This window comes from Falco punctatus, assembly GCF_963210335.1.
Source record: "Falco punctatus genome assembly, chromosome: Z".
NCBI classification, from domain to species: Eukaryota; Metazoa; Chordata; class Aves; order Falconiformes; family Falconidae; genus Falco; species Falco punctatus.
Genome location: NC_137586.1, coordinates 77,592,586 through 77,608,025, shown reverse-complemented (window position 1 = coordinate 77,608,025; position 15,440 = coordinate 77,592,586). Strand labels below are relative to the sequence as shown.

At 42.8% G+C, this 15,440-nt stretch overlaps 1 protein-coding gene across 2 annotated transcripts in view; it reads left to right on the top strand.

The window, feature by feature from the left end:
- Positions 1 to 237: 237 nt before the first annotated feature.
- The window catches only part of RHOBTB3 (Rho related BTB domain containing 3), a 33,520-nt gene continuing 18,317 nt past the window's right edge, over positions 238 to 15,440 (top strand). The window contains exons 1-3 of one of the 2 annotated variants that reach the window (XM_080372356.1): positions 238 to 389; positions 4,548 to 4,764; positions 13,531 to 13,723. In XM_080372356.1, coding sequence (XP_080228482.1) covers positions 244 to 389; positions 4,548 to 4,764; positions 13,531 to 13,723 — 556 coding nt within the window. In that variant the 5' untranslated portion in view covers positions 238 to 243. Of the gene's footprint in view, positions 390 to 4,094; positions 4,338 to 4,547; positions 4,765 to 13,530; positions 13,724 to 15,440 lie in introns of those variants that run through there. The other variant, XM_080372357.1, reaches the window with a different exon arrangement.

The following is a 15,440-nucleotide window of genomic DNA, read 5'->3' as shown; positions in this document are numbered from 1 at the left end:
CTTTTGGTTCAATATGGGGCTGATATTACATTACTTCATCTGATACAGTAATACTAGGAAAAAATAGTTAAAGTAGACATTAATAAGTGGTCAGGAGTAGGTAACATTTATGAAAGCATCTTTCAGAAACTTAGATAAGAAACCACAGAGCAGGGTCTGGGTCTGTGTGTCATTGGAAGTGCCATCAGAGGATGCCAGTATGCTGAAAAACTGCTTTAACAGGGTCTGGGACATGCCAAAGCAATGGAGCCGGCTGCTGTTCCTGGTGAGATGACACAGTCTACGGTAGAGGATGAGACTAAGGGACAGGTGGATCAACACAGTCTGTTGCAAAGGTGTTGGAGAGAGTCCAGTGAAGTCCAGCATCACTGGCATTTGGAGGAAGGGTGGTAAGTATGCCGATAACAGGGGTCGTGTGGGCATAATAACCCTCTTGCATTTTCGAAAAGCCTTTGAGAAGCTTTTTGCAAAGCTTATTACACTTTGTAAATAAACTAAGTTGCCACAAGATTGGATGAGAGGTTGGTTTTTGGTCTGAAAGCTGGTGTAAGAAGAGGAAGTGAAGGACAGGGCTTAGTGGTCACTCTCCAGGAGGGAGGGGATTCATGGAGTCAGGGAATAATTCAGGTCAGAAGGGACCTCTGGAGGTCATCTAACCCAGCCTCCACTTCAAGCATGTCTAATGAGCTCAGATTGTGCAAGGACTTTTCCAGTGAAACCTTGAATGCCTCCAAGGATGGTGGCTTCACAACTTGGTACAAAAGCCTTGGGATTTGTGCTGTTTTTTTCTTGATGTCTCCACCGGTAACCTCTAGAAAGCAGTCAACAGTGAGATCTGTCCAGCTGGAGGGACAGCAACCTCTGGCCAAGAGTGCCTGTGCTGTCTCTGAATTGGCTTGTGTATTCAGGGTGAGTAGGGGGGAATGTGCTTCCAAGCCCATTCAACCTTACGCCATTTTCCTGGCATTGTTGTAATGAAAAATATTAGCTGTCCTTAACACTGTCCTGCCGTTCATTCCTTGCTTTCCCACACACAGGCAGCTTTTGTTGGTTTGGATGTGGCAGATGAGCTACAACAACAGAAAAACTCCTTTTGTTTGCTGGTGCTTTGTGCGTGCAGGAGGTCTCAGCTGGCAGATCTTGCAGCAGCTTTCTCTGGTGTGGACAGGCACCAATAAAGTCAAGCTTATCACAAGGTATCTTTAGCACCATTAGGAGGGAATACCTTTATTCAGCTAAGTACATTACTGTTATCTGGAGTCATCTTCTACCTTTGGGAAAAAAAAAAAAAAACCAACCCCCCAAACTGGAATGTTACATCTGCTAGAGGAACTCATTTCTCGTGCACCTAGAGCTGCTTGTACCAGCAGCAGCAGCAGCTTGGTGCAGCATGCGGGCTCAGCTAGCAAGTGGGCTTGGCAACAACTTTGAATCCAAGTGCATTAAATCCCCTCACTGTCCTGAAAGTATGGGCCAGTTAGCCATACGTGGATCAGCGCAAGCAAGCCTACAGCTTCCACAAGGGAAAAAAATCCTCCTCCTTGACTTGGCTGCAGTTACCTCCTTGCCGTAGAAAATATCATTACCCTTCTGTCAGCCAAAACCGTGTATTTGTTTTCATTGCTTTGTCTGAGAAACTCGCTGGAAAGCTTCAACAGGAATAATTTGAAGCAAAAATGATCACGTTCCAGCGTAAAACACACAAGACCAAATAAGCCATTGTTTTCTGAACCCTGTCAAAGACTCCCTTCTCTGCAGTTTTGCTTTTGTATGTTAGCAGCAAAGGCAAACGCCTGCTGGCTGCAACGTTTGCTGATCATAGGATATTCAACTTACAGATTGCCAGACAGGGAACAGTCAAGCAATCCTCTATCATCCTCTCTGTTAAACCATCTTTTATGGCTTACCCTTGCAATGCCCACACAGCTCACAGAATGCATCTGAGGTAGGGGTGCCAAGCAACTGCTCCTTTTGTGATGTTTATTACCCTGCAAAAGTGAACTAATTTCCTTTTCTGTTTTTTTTTTTGTTTGAAACGTATTACGCAGTCCCTCAGCAATGCAGGAAAAAACGGGGTTACGGACCTACTTTCACAGAAGAACAGACAGCATTTTCATCCAGTTTTAGTGCTTGCTCTTTAAATGTTGTTTTAAATCTTCTGACTGCTGAAGTGTTACTAAAACAGTACAATATTGTAGTCTGTAGGCTTTAAGTGGTGTTCATCAAGCAAGACAGATCCCATATCCACCATCTGCATAATTTGCCAGAATTGATAGCTCTGACAGTCCTAATTAGTTTCCCAGGTTGTTCAAGGAAGGACTGAGAGTAAAAGCAGTGTTTTCTGTGACCTTCCATCTCTGTTGGTACCCTTGCCCATCACATCCTTAGCCAGGGCTAGCACTGCAGCAGTGCTAAGCTATGCTAATTGGAGTTTGGTTAATTGGGTCACTTCTGACTAGGGCTGCCTTATTCACCAGCCCAGTTTTTCTTGGTGTTACAACTCTCTATGTGCGTGCATGCTTTTGTGTGCATATATACATATTTGTGTCTGTATGTGTGTGTGCATATTTATTTAGCCACACGAGTAGTGCTCACTGGTGGTATAAAGAGATTTTCTCTCAATGTTTTCCTTATTTATAGCAGCTAGACCACTGCAAGTTCAAATGTAAGCATTCCAAGGGTATTCAGTGCCCTTTAAGAAGTATGCTAATAGACAAGGTTGCAATAGTGTGAAGGCACTGAGTATGTTGACTCTCACAAAACAAACTTCTTACACCCAGCATTTGGACACTGCTGAGGACTTGGATCTGGAAGGTGATACATCACAGCTGAAGGATCATCTGGAGGAAGAAAAAGTGGCTTCCTTTGCCTGTGTTTTTTAACTCAGCTAAAAAACATGGGTTCAAGCTTTTTTCTTTTTTTTTCTTTCTTTTTTTTTTTTTTTTTGGGGGGGGGGTGGGCAAACAAAACCAAAACTTCCACCTGTCATTTTTCTTTTAGTTTTATAAGTAAAGCTAGACTGAAAAGCAGAAGAAGCTCAAATGTGATAAAATGTGGAGAAACAAAAATGTTGGTCAATTATATCTTCTTGTTCTGGTTTATTTTTTTTTTCAGTAGGCCTTGTAAGAACTGCTAATAAAAATATAAATAATATTTGACTTCATTAGCATACAACAGTATTAATGCTTATGATTTGTAAAAGTGGCCTGGCCAGCAAATACAATACTGTATAAAACTTCGGCAGTGACATCAGTTGTCATCTCCCACATTTGCCAGTAGTGGAATAGTACCTTTCTCAGAGTATAGGGTGTTGCAGGCCAAGGTCTGTTAATTATTCTGTTGATAATCGTATCAAGACCTGTGTTGAATGAGCTCCTGCCTGTGGGATTAACAGCAGCATGTGTTCACGTATAAAGAGTGTTTATTTATCATTTAGTGTGCCTAAAATATTTTTACTCTGTTTTTTTTACCCTAATGTGTGTAGCGGTATCTGACAGAGAACATGACATTCTAGAATGAATTTGTTTCCAGAAATTTGTGTTCATTTTATTATAATTAGTGATTGTCCTTTTTGAAAACAGTGTTTTAAATGTCGCACAAATGCTAAAAGATCTACATGGCATCTAAGAAATTATCAGCCTGATATCGAAAAGACAGATTGATTAAAAAAAACCCCAAACAACCAAGAAACAAAAAGGGGCTGGAATACTTGAGCGGAGGATCTGCACATCGCGCTCTCCTTCAGCAGCGTCGGTCCCCGGGGGCTGGTTTCCCCGGGTGCCGCCGGGCTGTGCCGGTCCCCGCTCCGCAGGGCGGCGGCGGCAGCGTGTCCCGGCCGCTCCGCTCCGCTCCGCTCCGCCGCCCCTGCCCGGGCTGCGCTCCCGGCCCCGCCGCAACGTCAGCGCGCGCTGCCCGCCGCGCTCCGCTCGTGCCGGGTGACGTCAGGATGCGATGGCCGTGACCCCCCGGCCCGGCACCCGCCGCGCGCCCGGCCTCACCTGCCGCCGCTGAGGAGCGCAGCCGCCACTGCGTGGGCTGCTGCCACTGCTGCCACTGCCGCCGCTGCGTGGGCTGCTGCCGCTGCGTGGGCTGCTGCCGCTGCCGCCGCCGCCGCCGCCCCGGTGCGCGGCCGCAGCCCATCGCCCGGCGCCGCCGGCACCAAGCCTGCCAGCCCGGCTGCGGGCGAGGGGATGTGCCCAGAGCCCCGGGGGTCTCCGCGGCGACGCTGAGTGGGCACCAGCAAACACAGAGCCCAGCCAAGGGGGGTTGTCATGCAAGCAGCGTGCTCAGGTTTCTCTCCTGCTTTGCTCTCATCCTGCTGCTGCATTTGAGATCATGTATGTGTTCTGCTGTTGGTTACCGGGGGGTGGTGGTGGTGTTAAAATCTGGGGTGGGAACAGTATTTGGAAGGATTAATATGTTAGTTTTGATTTAAGGGGATTGCTGTGTTCTTTGTGTTTTGTTGGGTTTTTTTCTTCCTCTTATGCCACTTATCCCAGCCCTTCATCTTTGCTAACACAGCTTTATCTTTATTATTTTTATTTTAGGTCGGTTAATATTGTAGCCTTTGGGAATGAAAGAGATGGGTTTTCTGAGGACAGTCAGCAGCTGAGCCTGATCTGGAGCTATCTGGTGAGAAGCGCTCTCATTTCCCAGATCGACAGCAGCTTGTCTGCGAGCCACATCGGGAGCCCAGTTTGTACTGAGTACCAAGCCTGCGTGTTTGGAAATGTCAGACTGGTGGTACACGACTGTCCTGTCTGGGTAAGAGATCAGTCACAATCTTTTTAACCACACATAACAGTGTAAGCTGCTTTAATAAAATGAAAATATATAGTAATTTAAAATTATTTTCATTATTATGGGGTTTTACTTATATTTTCATTATTGCTAATATTAAAAGCATACAAAATGTAACCAGGCAAATGCTGCAAAATCTCCAAGGTGCTATGGAAAGTTTCTTATGAACAAGCTGCTGCCCACCTGCTCTGTAGGAAGGTGGTATTTTCAACTGTTTAGTGAAAATCTTACTGAAGATAGCCCAAACGTAAACAAGAATACCTTTTCTGTGACACTGCATCATAAACACTCTCTCCAAATATTAATCAACAGTAAACCAAGTTGTATGTATCTTTTCTGTAAAAATGAAAAGGGAGTCAGTTTTCCAGCTTTGAAAAAATGACAGATTATAAGATTTTGTACCTTGCAGAATACAGTATATGGAGTAATTTCTAGAGCTGTTGTAATGAATAATCACATCAAACCATTATTTCCTTTATCTGAAGGTAAATACAAAGGGGTTTGGCACTGTTCCAAGTTGTCAGCACTTTTGTTAGTAAGTGAGATAACTTAGTTATGAGTACGAGCAGATCAATGATTATGTAAGAAGTGATGCTAATAATCTAAATTAAAACATAATTAATGACTACTTAGTAGCCTTAAAAAAAATTAAGCTTAGCAGCTTTTAGAAATTAAAACAATAATCAGTTTCAGCTCCATAATTCTATCCTTAGGTTGATTTTGCAGTCCTGCAAGGGAAACTTTTTGGGGGATCTGCAGGAATCCTAACAGTTCCAGAAATACATGATCAGAAGTTTGCAGTCTTGAAACCACCAAGTGTTCCAGTTTAGGTGTCCTTCTGTTCTCTTATTTCTCATGCTTTTTTTGTCAGGGACGCTTACAGACACCAGTCCAGGTGGATGGGGGGATCCTGTTCTTACTCTTTGAAGCTGCATGTAACCTGCACATGCATTTTTCTGGAGTCATTGGAGCACAGCAATGAGTAAAAGCTCCTGAATATAAATCAAGGCTGTAGGACTTCAAAGGGTATTTCAGAGAACTGGAGGTTGGTAGGGCAGGTGGGAAGGCAAGCAAGGATAGCTGGGGAAGGGTGAAGAAAGGACCTGGATGGGAGGTGCAGTTCATGCGGTTTTAGGTTGTTTTATTTGCATTTGCTTTTCTACAAAACAAGGTTCTTCAGCTCTGGAGACCTTATAATGTTTGCCCTTGAAAAACTGGCTTGCTATTGTCTGGGACATTACATTTCGGAGGCCTCTTGTTTCTTCCTTTCTCAGCTAAAGGAGGCAGGAGATTTATTGCTGGGAATGATGAGGAACAATTGGCGTTTTTCACTTAGTACTCTTTGGACTCTGCAAGGGGTTATTTGTTCTGAGTGAAGCTACTTCCTTGTTAGGGTGAGGCAGAACAGGAGTTTTCCCATAGTCTGGATGCTTGAAGTTTGCTGCATCACAGTGATCCTTTCAGGACTATTCCTGTGGTAGCCTGGGGAAATGGTACAGGACAATTCAACACATTGACTGACACTGCAGGTCATATTCTCCATGGAAAAGGGTTCTTGTTGCACGTAACTGAAACATAGAGAGGGTGGTATGGTGGGCCTTGTGTTATTTCCACCTCTGTCATCTGAGCATAATATAAAGGCAGATCTGCATTTTACCTGTGATTTGTATCTTATCTAGATTAAATCTGTATGATTAAGGCAGGCCAGTCCTAGACATAAACTTGGCAACTGAGTATACTGATAGCTGTGAGTCTCCAAACTCAAGGGTGCCCAAGTGCTTTTTGCCTTCTGCAGCTGTCTGCCTGGAAAAGCAACGTGGATACAGGTTCTGCCAAGCAGAACACGGCGGGGATCCTTCTGTGAGGTAGATTGTGGCACAGGGTGAGTTTGCTGGTGTGCTGCTGCACCTGTCTGTTAGCCTAAGATGCTGCTCAACTTTTTGAGTTCTGCAGGAAGGGTCAACAGCTCAAGTGTCTTTGGTTGAACTCTTCACGGTGATGGCACCCTTCCTGATGATATTATGATACAAGGCACCTTACTGTGTATTGCGTCTGTCTTTGAAAGGGCTACAGCAAGGTTTTACAGCAGCTGCCAAAGTGCTCATGCACTGGTGGGTTGGAGAAACATGAAAGGTCTGGACCATGCGGTGAACACTACCATGGTGGCATTGGCCTGGTGGGCACTGTGCTGCTGTGAGGGAGTTCTGTTTTATAAGCTGAAGGTGACCAAAGGCCAGACTGCAGAGCTAGGTAGGAAAGCTTCTTGGTCACAATCACCCAAGGCAATGCCCATCAGATGTTACAGACAGACATGGGGGAATGGTGTTTCCAACCTGCATTAGGACTGCTGTTTTCACGCAGCAGCTCTGTAAATCTTTTAATCTCCAGTGCAGGTACTATACTCTTTGATGTTGTATGGCTTAAAAAATTGCAAGGATAAATTCATGTTTGCCAACACGTAGAACAGCGGCACTGTGTTGTGAGAAGCTCTCTTTACCGTGGCAGTTGCAGGATGCAGGGTGGAAGTGCCAGCTTTGGGAGGGGTGTTATCATTCATGCAGATGACATGGGGTTGTAGAGATAGTGGTGGACCATTCTTTTCAAAATCTGGGGTCAAAATGTCACTGTTTCCAAAACCATGTTGATCTCCATGTGTCAATCACTGGGGATATCACTATGGCCCACTGTGTCCTGTGCTGCTTTTGCAAAGCTGCATGCTGGTATCTCCCATGTGCAGGGGACAGATACCAAAGTGGACCAACATCCTTGTGATTCATGTGGCTGGAAAATGTTTTGACAAAAAATTAAGACCTAGGATGAGAGGAGATATAAAGAACTGGGGAAAACATACCTGTGTGCTAACATCCGTACTGAATACTGTGATTTTAATAGGTGATCAGCTGATGATGCATGCTCGAGTTGTGCGCTCATAAAGCATGTTGAACTAGCATGTCCCAGTTTTTTCTAATTTTTTTCAGGGTAAACCTCAGTATGGGAGCTGGTAACTTACCAGAAGAAATTTGCAAGATGAATTTTAAGATTCAGTTTGGAAAAGGTTGCTTTATTTAGCACTCTATATCAATTTTGACAGTCTTTGGGACTAAGTTGTCATTTTATCGGCTTCTGTATAGTTTTCAGCTTCAGCTACTTTACACTGAATTTTGTTATGCTTTTGCATATGTACAAGTAAAAACTGCAGAAAAAGTGCAGGCAAAATTTATAGTACCTGATGGCAAGTGAGTCATCCTCAGCTTCAGAATGAAGCATAGCATGGGAGCTATAATGCATAGTTTGATTAATTTGATTATAATGCTGGAAAATAGATGGCAGAATGAAAACTTCACTTTGAGTGTCCCCTAGCTGCATTACCTGTTGTGTTCTTTCCTCCCTTGGAGCAGTACGATAAGGATGTGAGAGTGTTTTGGTCCTGAGCTGGGGGTCTTGCTGTCCTTTTTTAATTTTTTTGCTCTGTGAGCCACCTGGTTTGGTGTGGGTTGTTTTTTTTTTTCTGTTGTTATTTGGTTGGGGGTTTTGTGCGCGTGTGTGTGTGTGTATTTTTTTGTTTGTTTGGGTTGGGTTTTGTGTGCTCGTGTGTGCTTTGGGTGGGTTTTTCTTTGTTTGTTTGGTTTGGTTTTTTTGTATTTTTTTCCCCCAGGGAACCATCCCTCCAGAAGTTTTGTGCTGTCCCCTAGTTTATAAAAACTGCCCATTTTATCTAGAGGTGCACTGACATCAGTGTCCTTGTGCTCCTTATCCTAGCTAGGCTCGCCTTCCCTTAACATGTCTGAAGGTAAAGGGATCTGATCCATTTTTTACTTTTATTTATTATTTTTAGAAATCAAATCAAATTACTGCTTCAGTATAAAACCACAGCTGGCAGCTTTTCCTTCTTTACTTATTTCTAAGCTTGGCTGTCTGAAGATGGCAGTTTACTACAGATGATTGTAACCTGGTAAATTATTTTCTCTGCTATGATCTTTATTTTTGCTTTTTAATTACTAAATTACTTTATGAGAGGACAACACAGGACAATGCTAGAATTTTTAATTTTTTTTTTTAATTTTTTTTTTTTGGGGGGTGTTGGGGCATCAGTGCAAGCAGTTAAAGCTTTTTTGGAAAGCCTGGAGTGAAAAACAAAAGTGGCATTCCAGGGTTGTGGTCTGCATTCCCTTACTTTCTGAGGAAAATACTTCCTTCTGTGCTGCAGGTTACTATGCTAAGTTCAGGGGACTAGTAAGTTTTGAAGAGTACACCCAGAAAATTTGTCTGCAGTGGACCTGCAGAAATTGCAGAGAAACCCTGAAAAAACAGGGAAGGGTCTGGTACGTGGTCTGGAAAGCATCACTGCAAAGAAGGATCTGCTGATGGAGAACGGGTCTGTAAATGGGTCCTGAACTTTCCAATATTCCCAATGCAGCTCTCTTGGATCCTGGGGAAATCCCGGGGGAGCGGTCCTCAGGGGTGGCCAGGCGCCCTCGTCCCCCCAAAGCATGTTTACTGTCGCTGCTGCCCCAGATCAAGGGCTGGGCTAGGTGGGCATGGGGACATTTACGGGCAGCTTTTAGAGAGAGTGTGGGCATTGCAAGGGCACTTGTGCAAGGGATTTCACTGCCGTTCCATAAAGGCATTCATAAATTATTTTTAACAAAGCAAGTATTGTCCTTGTGAGGGGTCATGTGATTTTGTAGGAAAATCGCGTCTTCATTGCCGCTGAAGGCTTTTTTCTCAATGTTAACGCTTGAGAAGTATGATTTAGTCATGGCAAGAATATATTATCAGACTTACATAATGGAGACAAGCAAGGAAAGAATGAAGCTTTTTTTCTAATGAGTCCTGAGAGGGATAGCAACAGAAGTATAATTATAATTAATAAGGTCGTAGTATAATAACCTTAGCTGTGCAGTTACTTTTTCCTGTTGTCAACGGCTGTCTTGGGAAATGGACTGTGTCAGCAGCAGGAAGCATGGCGAGAGGAGTAGCTGCTGCATCGGTTTCATAGATGGAGTCTGGAATTAGGTTTATTCCTGAATCTGAACTGTTATTCGTCATCTGAAGAAATTCCCGCTGTCGTTTTTGCATGAAAGCTTTCGTAAAAGTGATGACCAAGGAGGCTCCCAGCGCTGTCTCAGCGATGCCTTGGGCCGGTAACCCTTTGTTGTCAGAGTATTTTTGGAGGATTTTCCCAGCAGAGGGCACCAATCCCGGCACTCTGTGCTACGCTTGACGCGAATGGAAAGTAACTGTAACAAGACCTCTGGAAACACACTTTTCTCCTCTGTGTTTTTAAACATAACATCCATCTTCCGGAATGGGCTTTCAGGCTTGTTAAATATGTGAGGGCATAGGGAACCGGCACGACAGTAACAGAGCTGGCCGCAGTGAGATGCTGGGTTGGCATATTCTGCATTTTCCACTTTTGATGTACCCAGGGCTGGCCCTTACCCTGTGAAAGTAGGGTCCATCCCCACCAGAACGTCATTAACTTTAGTAAAAATCCTTCCTGATAGGATTAATAGAGACACGCGGCGGTGACACGGGGCAGTGGCAGAAGGCACAGACCTCCCCAGACCTGCTGCAATGTGCAGCCACATGCAACCTGGGAAGCTGTGACAGCCTGCACCACATTTCCATAGTGTTTCTTCCCCCTGATAGTTAAAGAGGTGTGTTCGCACACCTCTGCATCTGTTCTCAGTAAGGATTTTGCCAGTGTGCCTCACACCTGCTGCGACGGAAATAACAGCAAGTTGTGCTAAGTACAAGAAGAGTAGGGGAATCCTACGAGGTGATGGCCACATTTTCTTTTCGTTGGTGTTTTGTTTTCCAAAATGTAATTGATTTTTTTATTAGTATTATTTTCACTGGGGAAAAAAAAGAAACCACCTACAGGGTTTTTTTGCTATATGATATTGACCTCTTAAGCCACTGTTTTGTTAAATGCATAAGCAGGCGCATGCAGACAAACACAAGCCTGCTTCAGCATACTCTGTTGGGAGTCCCAGCAGCAAGAAGAGCACTAGAGCTGCCACTGCTTGAGGTTAGTGCATGGAAGGTCTTCCAGCTGGCATTCTACTGGATGATGCTCTCCTTGGAGAGCCAAGATGAGAGCTGGGGCCAGAGGAGAGTGCGTGTCTGAGTGTGTGTCAGATACCTGGTGTCCTGTCCTCTGCGGCTGGTGGACCTGGTGTCAGGACATTGATATGTAGAAGACCTGTCATCTGCTGTAGGTCAGGACTAGGTTTATGCTGAAGCTAAGCATGAGAGTCAGAGCTAGTCCTTGGGCATGGCTGTGTTCATACTGACCAAAAACTTAGAAATGTCAAAACAGAAATAACGTGAAATGTTGTCATAATGTACTGGAGACTTAGCTCCATAAACAAACACATCACTACCTGTAAAAAATATGTTACATTCCATAAGAAGTTTCCATAAACGTTATTTATCCTTAACACTCCAAGCTGTGGCAGATTTCTTGTATATTTCTGCACCTGTGCTCTAACCTCGCTGGTGATACTGCTGTTTGTCACCCAGCTCATGGAGATGTGCCTGTGCAAACCTGGGCTGAGCTTGAAGACAGGCAGATAGAAGGAGACTCCAAGGGAACAGGCATGCGTTCTGGCTGCCAGCAGCATAGAACAGCTAAATATTCTATATTATTTTTTGGGTTGTATTATATTTTTCCCTTAAAGCTTTGTCATGTTAAATATATACAAGCCTACTAAAAATTCTCTGTTGAGATCTTCATCAGCTAAAACAGTAAAGCTGTCCCTTGAAAATTCTCGGGTTTTGCCTGCCTGTGTGATCAGGCTCTGCAAATGCCCAGCTGGCTGGATGTCTCAAAGCACTGTAGCTGGTAGTCTTACTGCTAGAGGTGCTAAACATGTGTTTATGTGTTAACTTGATATTCTTAACACAGCCTAGATGATTCTGTTAAATGCTGGTGGAGATTTTCCTTAGCCTGGGGTTATAACAGCCTATAACAGAGTTGACTGAAAAAACATACCAAGAGCAGTGCTTTTAAAACTCTTTGTCAACATGGTGAATCAAAGAATAGCTTTCTTGATAATTTCTTAATTGTCTCTGGTTTTCTTATTCTAGAACAAGAAGAGCTATTAAAGGAATTAATGGGAATGCCTGTTATGCTCTTTAGATTATTTTCTGACTTATTTCTTTGTAAAGACAAGACCTAAATTGGGTGTGTTGTGCACTGAGAGTCCAGACAAATATTTGTGGACTGATGCACTTCTGTCAAGTTCATGCTACCTCCTGTACTGAAGAGCATTGCAGGTACCTCACCCCAGATTTCAAATAATGACTATTTTGAAGTGGTCAAAAATAATTACATCGACAGTGCAATCCAGTTCACTTGTTGATACTAAAAATCTTTTATATATTACTCTGGCTGCCATCTGTAATGCTTTTATTTTTGTGATCTGTTCTTCAAAAATCACATTGGTCCTCCCCAACCCAAACTTTGAGTTCTGCCCTTTTATCACTTCTGTGTTCATTTACTCCTCTTTTCTACATCTTTATTTCATCATTGCTAATTTCCTTTTTTTTTTTTCTCAAGATCCCAAGTTCTTCTAGCTTTACCTTGTGCTGTACAGGACTATTATGGAATCTAGAATGACAGGATGTTTGGGGCTGGAAGGGACCTCAAAGACCACCCACAGGCAGGGACACCCCTCACCAGCCCAGGCTGCTCCCAGCCCTGTCCAGCCTGGCCTTGAGCCCTGCCAGGGATGGGGCACCCACAGCTGCTCTGGGCAGCCTGGGCCAGCGCCTCGCCGCCCTCATCATAAAAAATGCTTCCTTAAGTCCAACCAAAATCTGCCCTCTTTTAGTTTAGAACTGTTGCCCCTTGTCCCATCACTACAGGTCCTGGTAAAAAGGTGTCTCTGTTCCAAGAGGTCATACTATTTAGTTTTTTGAGTTGATTTCCAGTTCTTTGGACCAGTTCCAGATTTCTGTCGGGAGTTTTCAGTTAAGCACATGTACAAAGCCATAGCTTTCGTTGGTATTTGTGAGCTACCTTTAGGTAAAGCAGAAATTGTGAAATTATATACATTATATACACAATATACATTATATTCTGAAATAATGACTGTATATTACATGTAGATACAGCAGAGTTGTAAATTAACAGGATACCAAATAATTTTACAGTGGAAGTTTTACACTTACGGCACAGAACAGTGACAAAAAGAGTGTGAAGTCGGAAAAGTTAAGTTTAGGTATGTGATGAAAGTTCTTAGCCTAAAGACATTAACACTTGCGAAAGCTACATGGAAGCTCTTGAGAAGCAGATAAAAATTGTACTCAAGTGACGAAACTTGTATTTAAAGGTTCATAGGCACATAACAGTTCTGTGTAACCCTTCCCCCAAAATGTTGTGATAAATAAAGGTTTTGTATGAATTGCTGCAAACCTCTACTGCTGCAGCTGCTTTTTTTTTCTTAATGAAAACACCTGGAAGTAATTAAATCAGTAATGTTTCTTCCTAAAAAGTATATTCCTAGGTGAACCCTGCTTTTTCCTCTTCCTGAAGAATTTCTGAATTCATAAAATAAATATATTTATTATAACAAATGACTTGTTCTCCAAAGAAGGCAATTACAAAGCATGAATTTTGCTCTTTATTGCTCAACTGTACGGTTTTGCTTTAAGAGTATTGAACAGTTCACCTTTTCCTTTATAGACGGGAAATTTTTGATCAGTGTTTTTTCTGTTTAGGATATATTTGACAGTGACTGGTACACCTCACGCAGCCTCATTGGAGGAGCTGATATTATTGTGATTAAATACTCTGTCAATGACAAGACTTCATTTCAAGAACTAAAGGACAGTTATGTCCCAATGATAAAAAAAGCATTGAACCACTGCTCAGTTCCAGTAATAATTTCTGCTATTGGTGCAAGAAAAAACGGTATGTATCCAGTCGCCTGTAGTAATAATTATAATCTCACTTGGGAGTTAGATATGCTGTAATTTCAGCAGAAGCTCATTGTTTTTCCAAGTTGCTAACAGAAACAATTAGTCTGTCAGGATGACAGTAATATGTGCATGTATTATGGTTCTGTAGACTGGTGTATTGGCAAGAATATTATGCTTAATTAACTAACGCTCGTGATGAAAGGCATCCTATCCTGCTTTGACCTCTGCAATGAGTCTTCTTGTGGAGCCATCACACATGGGGATTAGATGTAGTGCTTTGGATTAAGCAGCGTACATCTGAGTGTATGAAACGAACCCTGTGGTTATGAGTTCTCTCTGGTCATGTCTCAGGTGTAAAATACCTCTAGTGTATGAGACTAAAACTGAGCCGGTCAGCTTGCAGCCACTGGAGGGTGGGTGGAAAAGCCTTGAAATTCTCTGGGATGTCTTTGGATGAACAGACATACCAGCTCTTCAGGTACCACAAAGTGCCACATCCTACTGCATCAACAAAGTTGACCGGTCATGGCAAGAGTAGCTATGGTATAGATATGGTATAGCGTATGTGCCCACGCAGTGCCCTGTTAGGCTGCTCAGTAGTCTGCTGTAAGAACAATGCAAATTGATGTTACACTGAATATTTAAAGTTCTTGTTGTTGTTGCTGTTTAATTGATATGAAAATCACTGTTGCACAACTGAGTAAGAACCGAGTGGATGGAAGTGCCCGGCAGCCGACCAGGGCAGCACTGCTGAGACACATTCACGGTTTGGGTACACGTTGGTAACTACTCTCTGTTTATATCAGGGAAATAAAGTTCAGAAAGAATACCACAGGTAACAGTATAACAAACATACAAAATTCACTTTGTGTTTCCAAATGTTTTGCGTTGTGCTTTTGTTGATTTTCCTATGGTCTTTTTAGTTGTGAGGCCTGATTTTTTTTCAGTAAAGCAATGAATGCAAAATTTGAGCCTGTAAGTTATCTTTTACTTCATGAGTTTGGCTAAGGGAAGTGTTCCTGAGTACCGCTCCTGCTGTGAGTAAGGGATGTGATGGGTGCAGATGTAGACATTTATTTTATAATGTACCAAGAAATATTCAGCTATATGAAGTGTGTCTTCTGTGGATGTAATGTTCAGTTTTGCCAGCTTATCTATCTTTCTGCTCCGTGATTAAAAAGGACTGTTGAAGAACTCTATAGCAATTAAATCTTTATTTTCTTCCCTTTAGTAATTCACTGATAATGATCAAGTGTTTTTATGCTATGATTTACAGGGGCAAGAAATGTGCCATTCTGAAGGCACAGTCTTGCTAAAGTAATGTTTGTCTTCCCAGTGCCTTTTCTTAATTTTTTTATTTAAGCAGAGGATACCGCCAATCCGAGTGACTCCACTACTGACATTTTTCTTTTCCTTTTTTTTTTTTTTTTTTTTCTTTCTGTCTTTCTCCCTGGACCGTGGGAGAAGTCTGGCTCTCCAGCTGCGGTTTCGCTTTGGGACCTGCTGGAGCAAACTGCTGTGCACACACAGAACCCTTTTGTTTCTAGGAGGTATTTGTGAACACAGCAGTTTGCTCATAGAAATTGCTAATATCTTAATCCTCTGTAGTAGCAAACGGTGCTGCCAAAAGAAATAATAAAAAAAAGGGTGTTATTACATGTTATCCATAGGTCTGAACAGAGGAAATTAATGTAGTGCATGCATGGCAC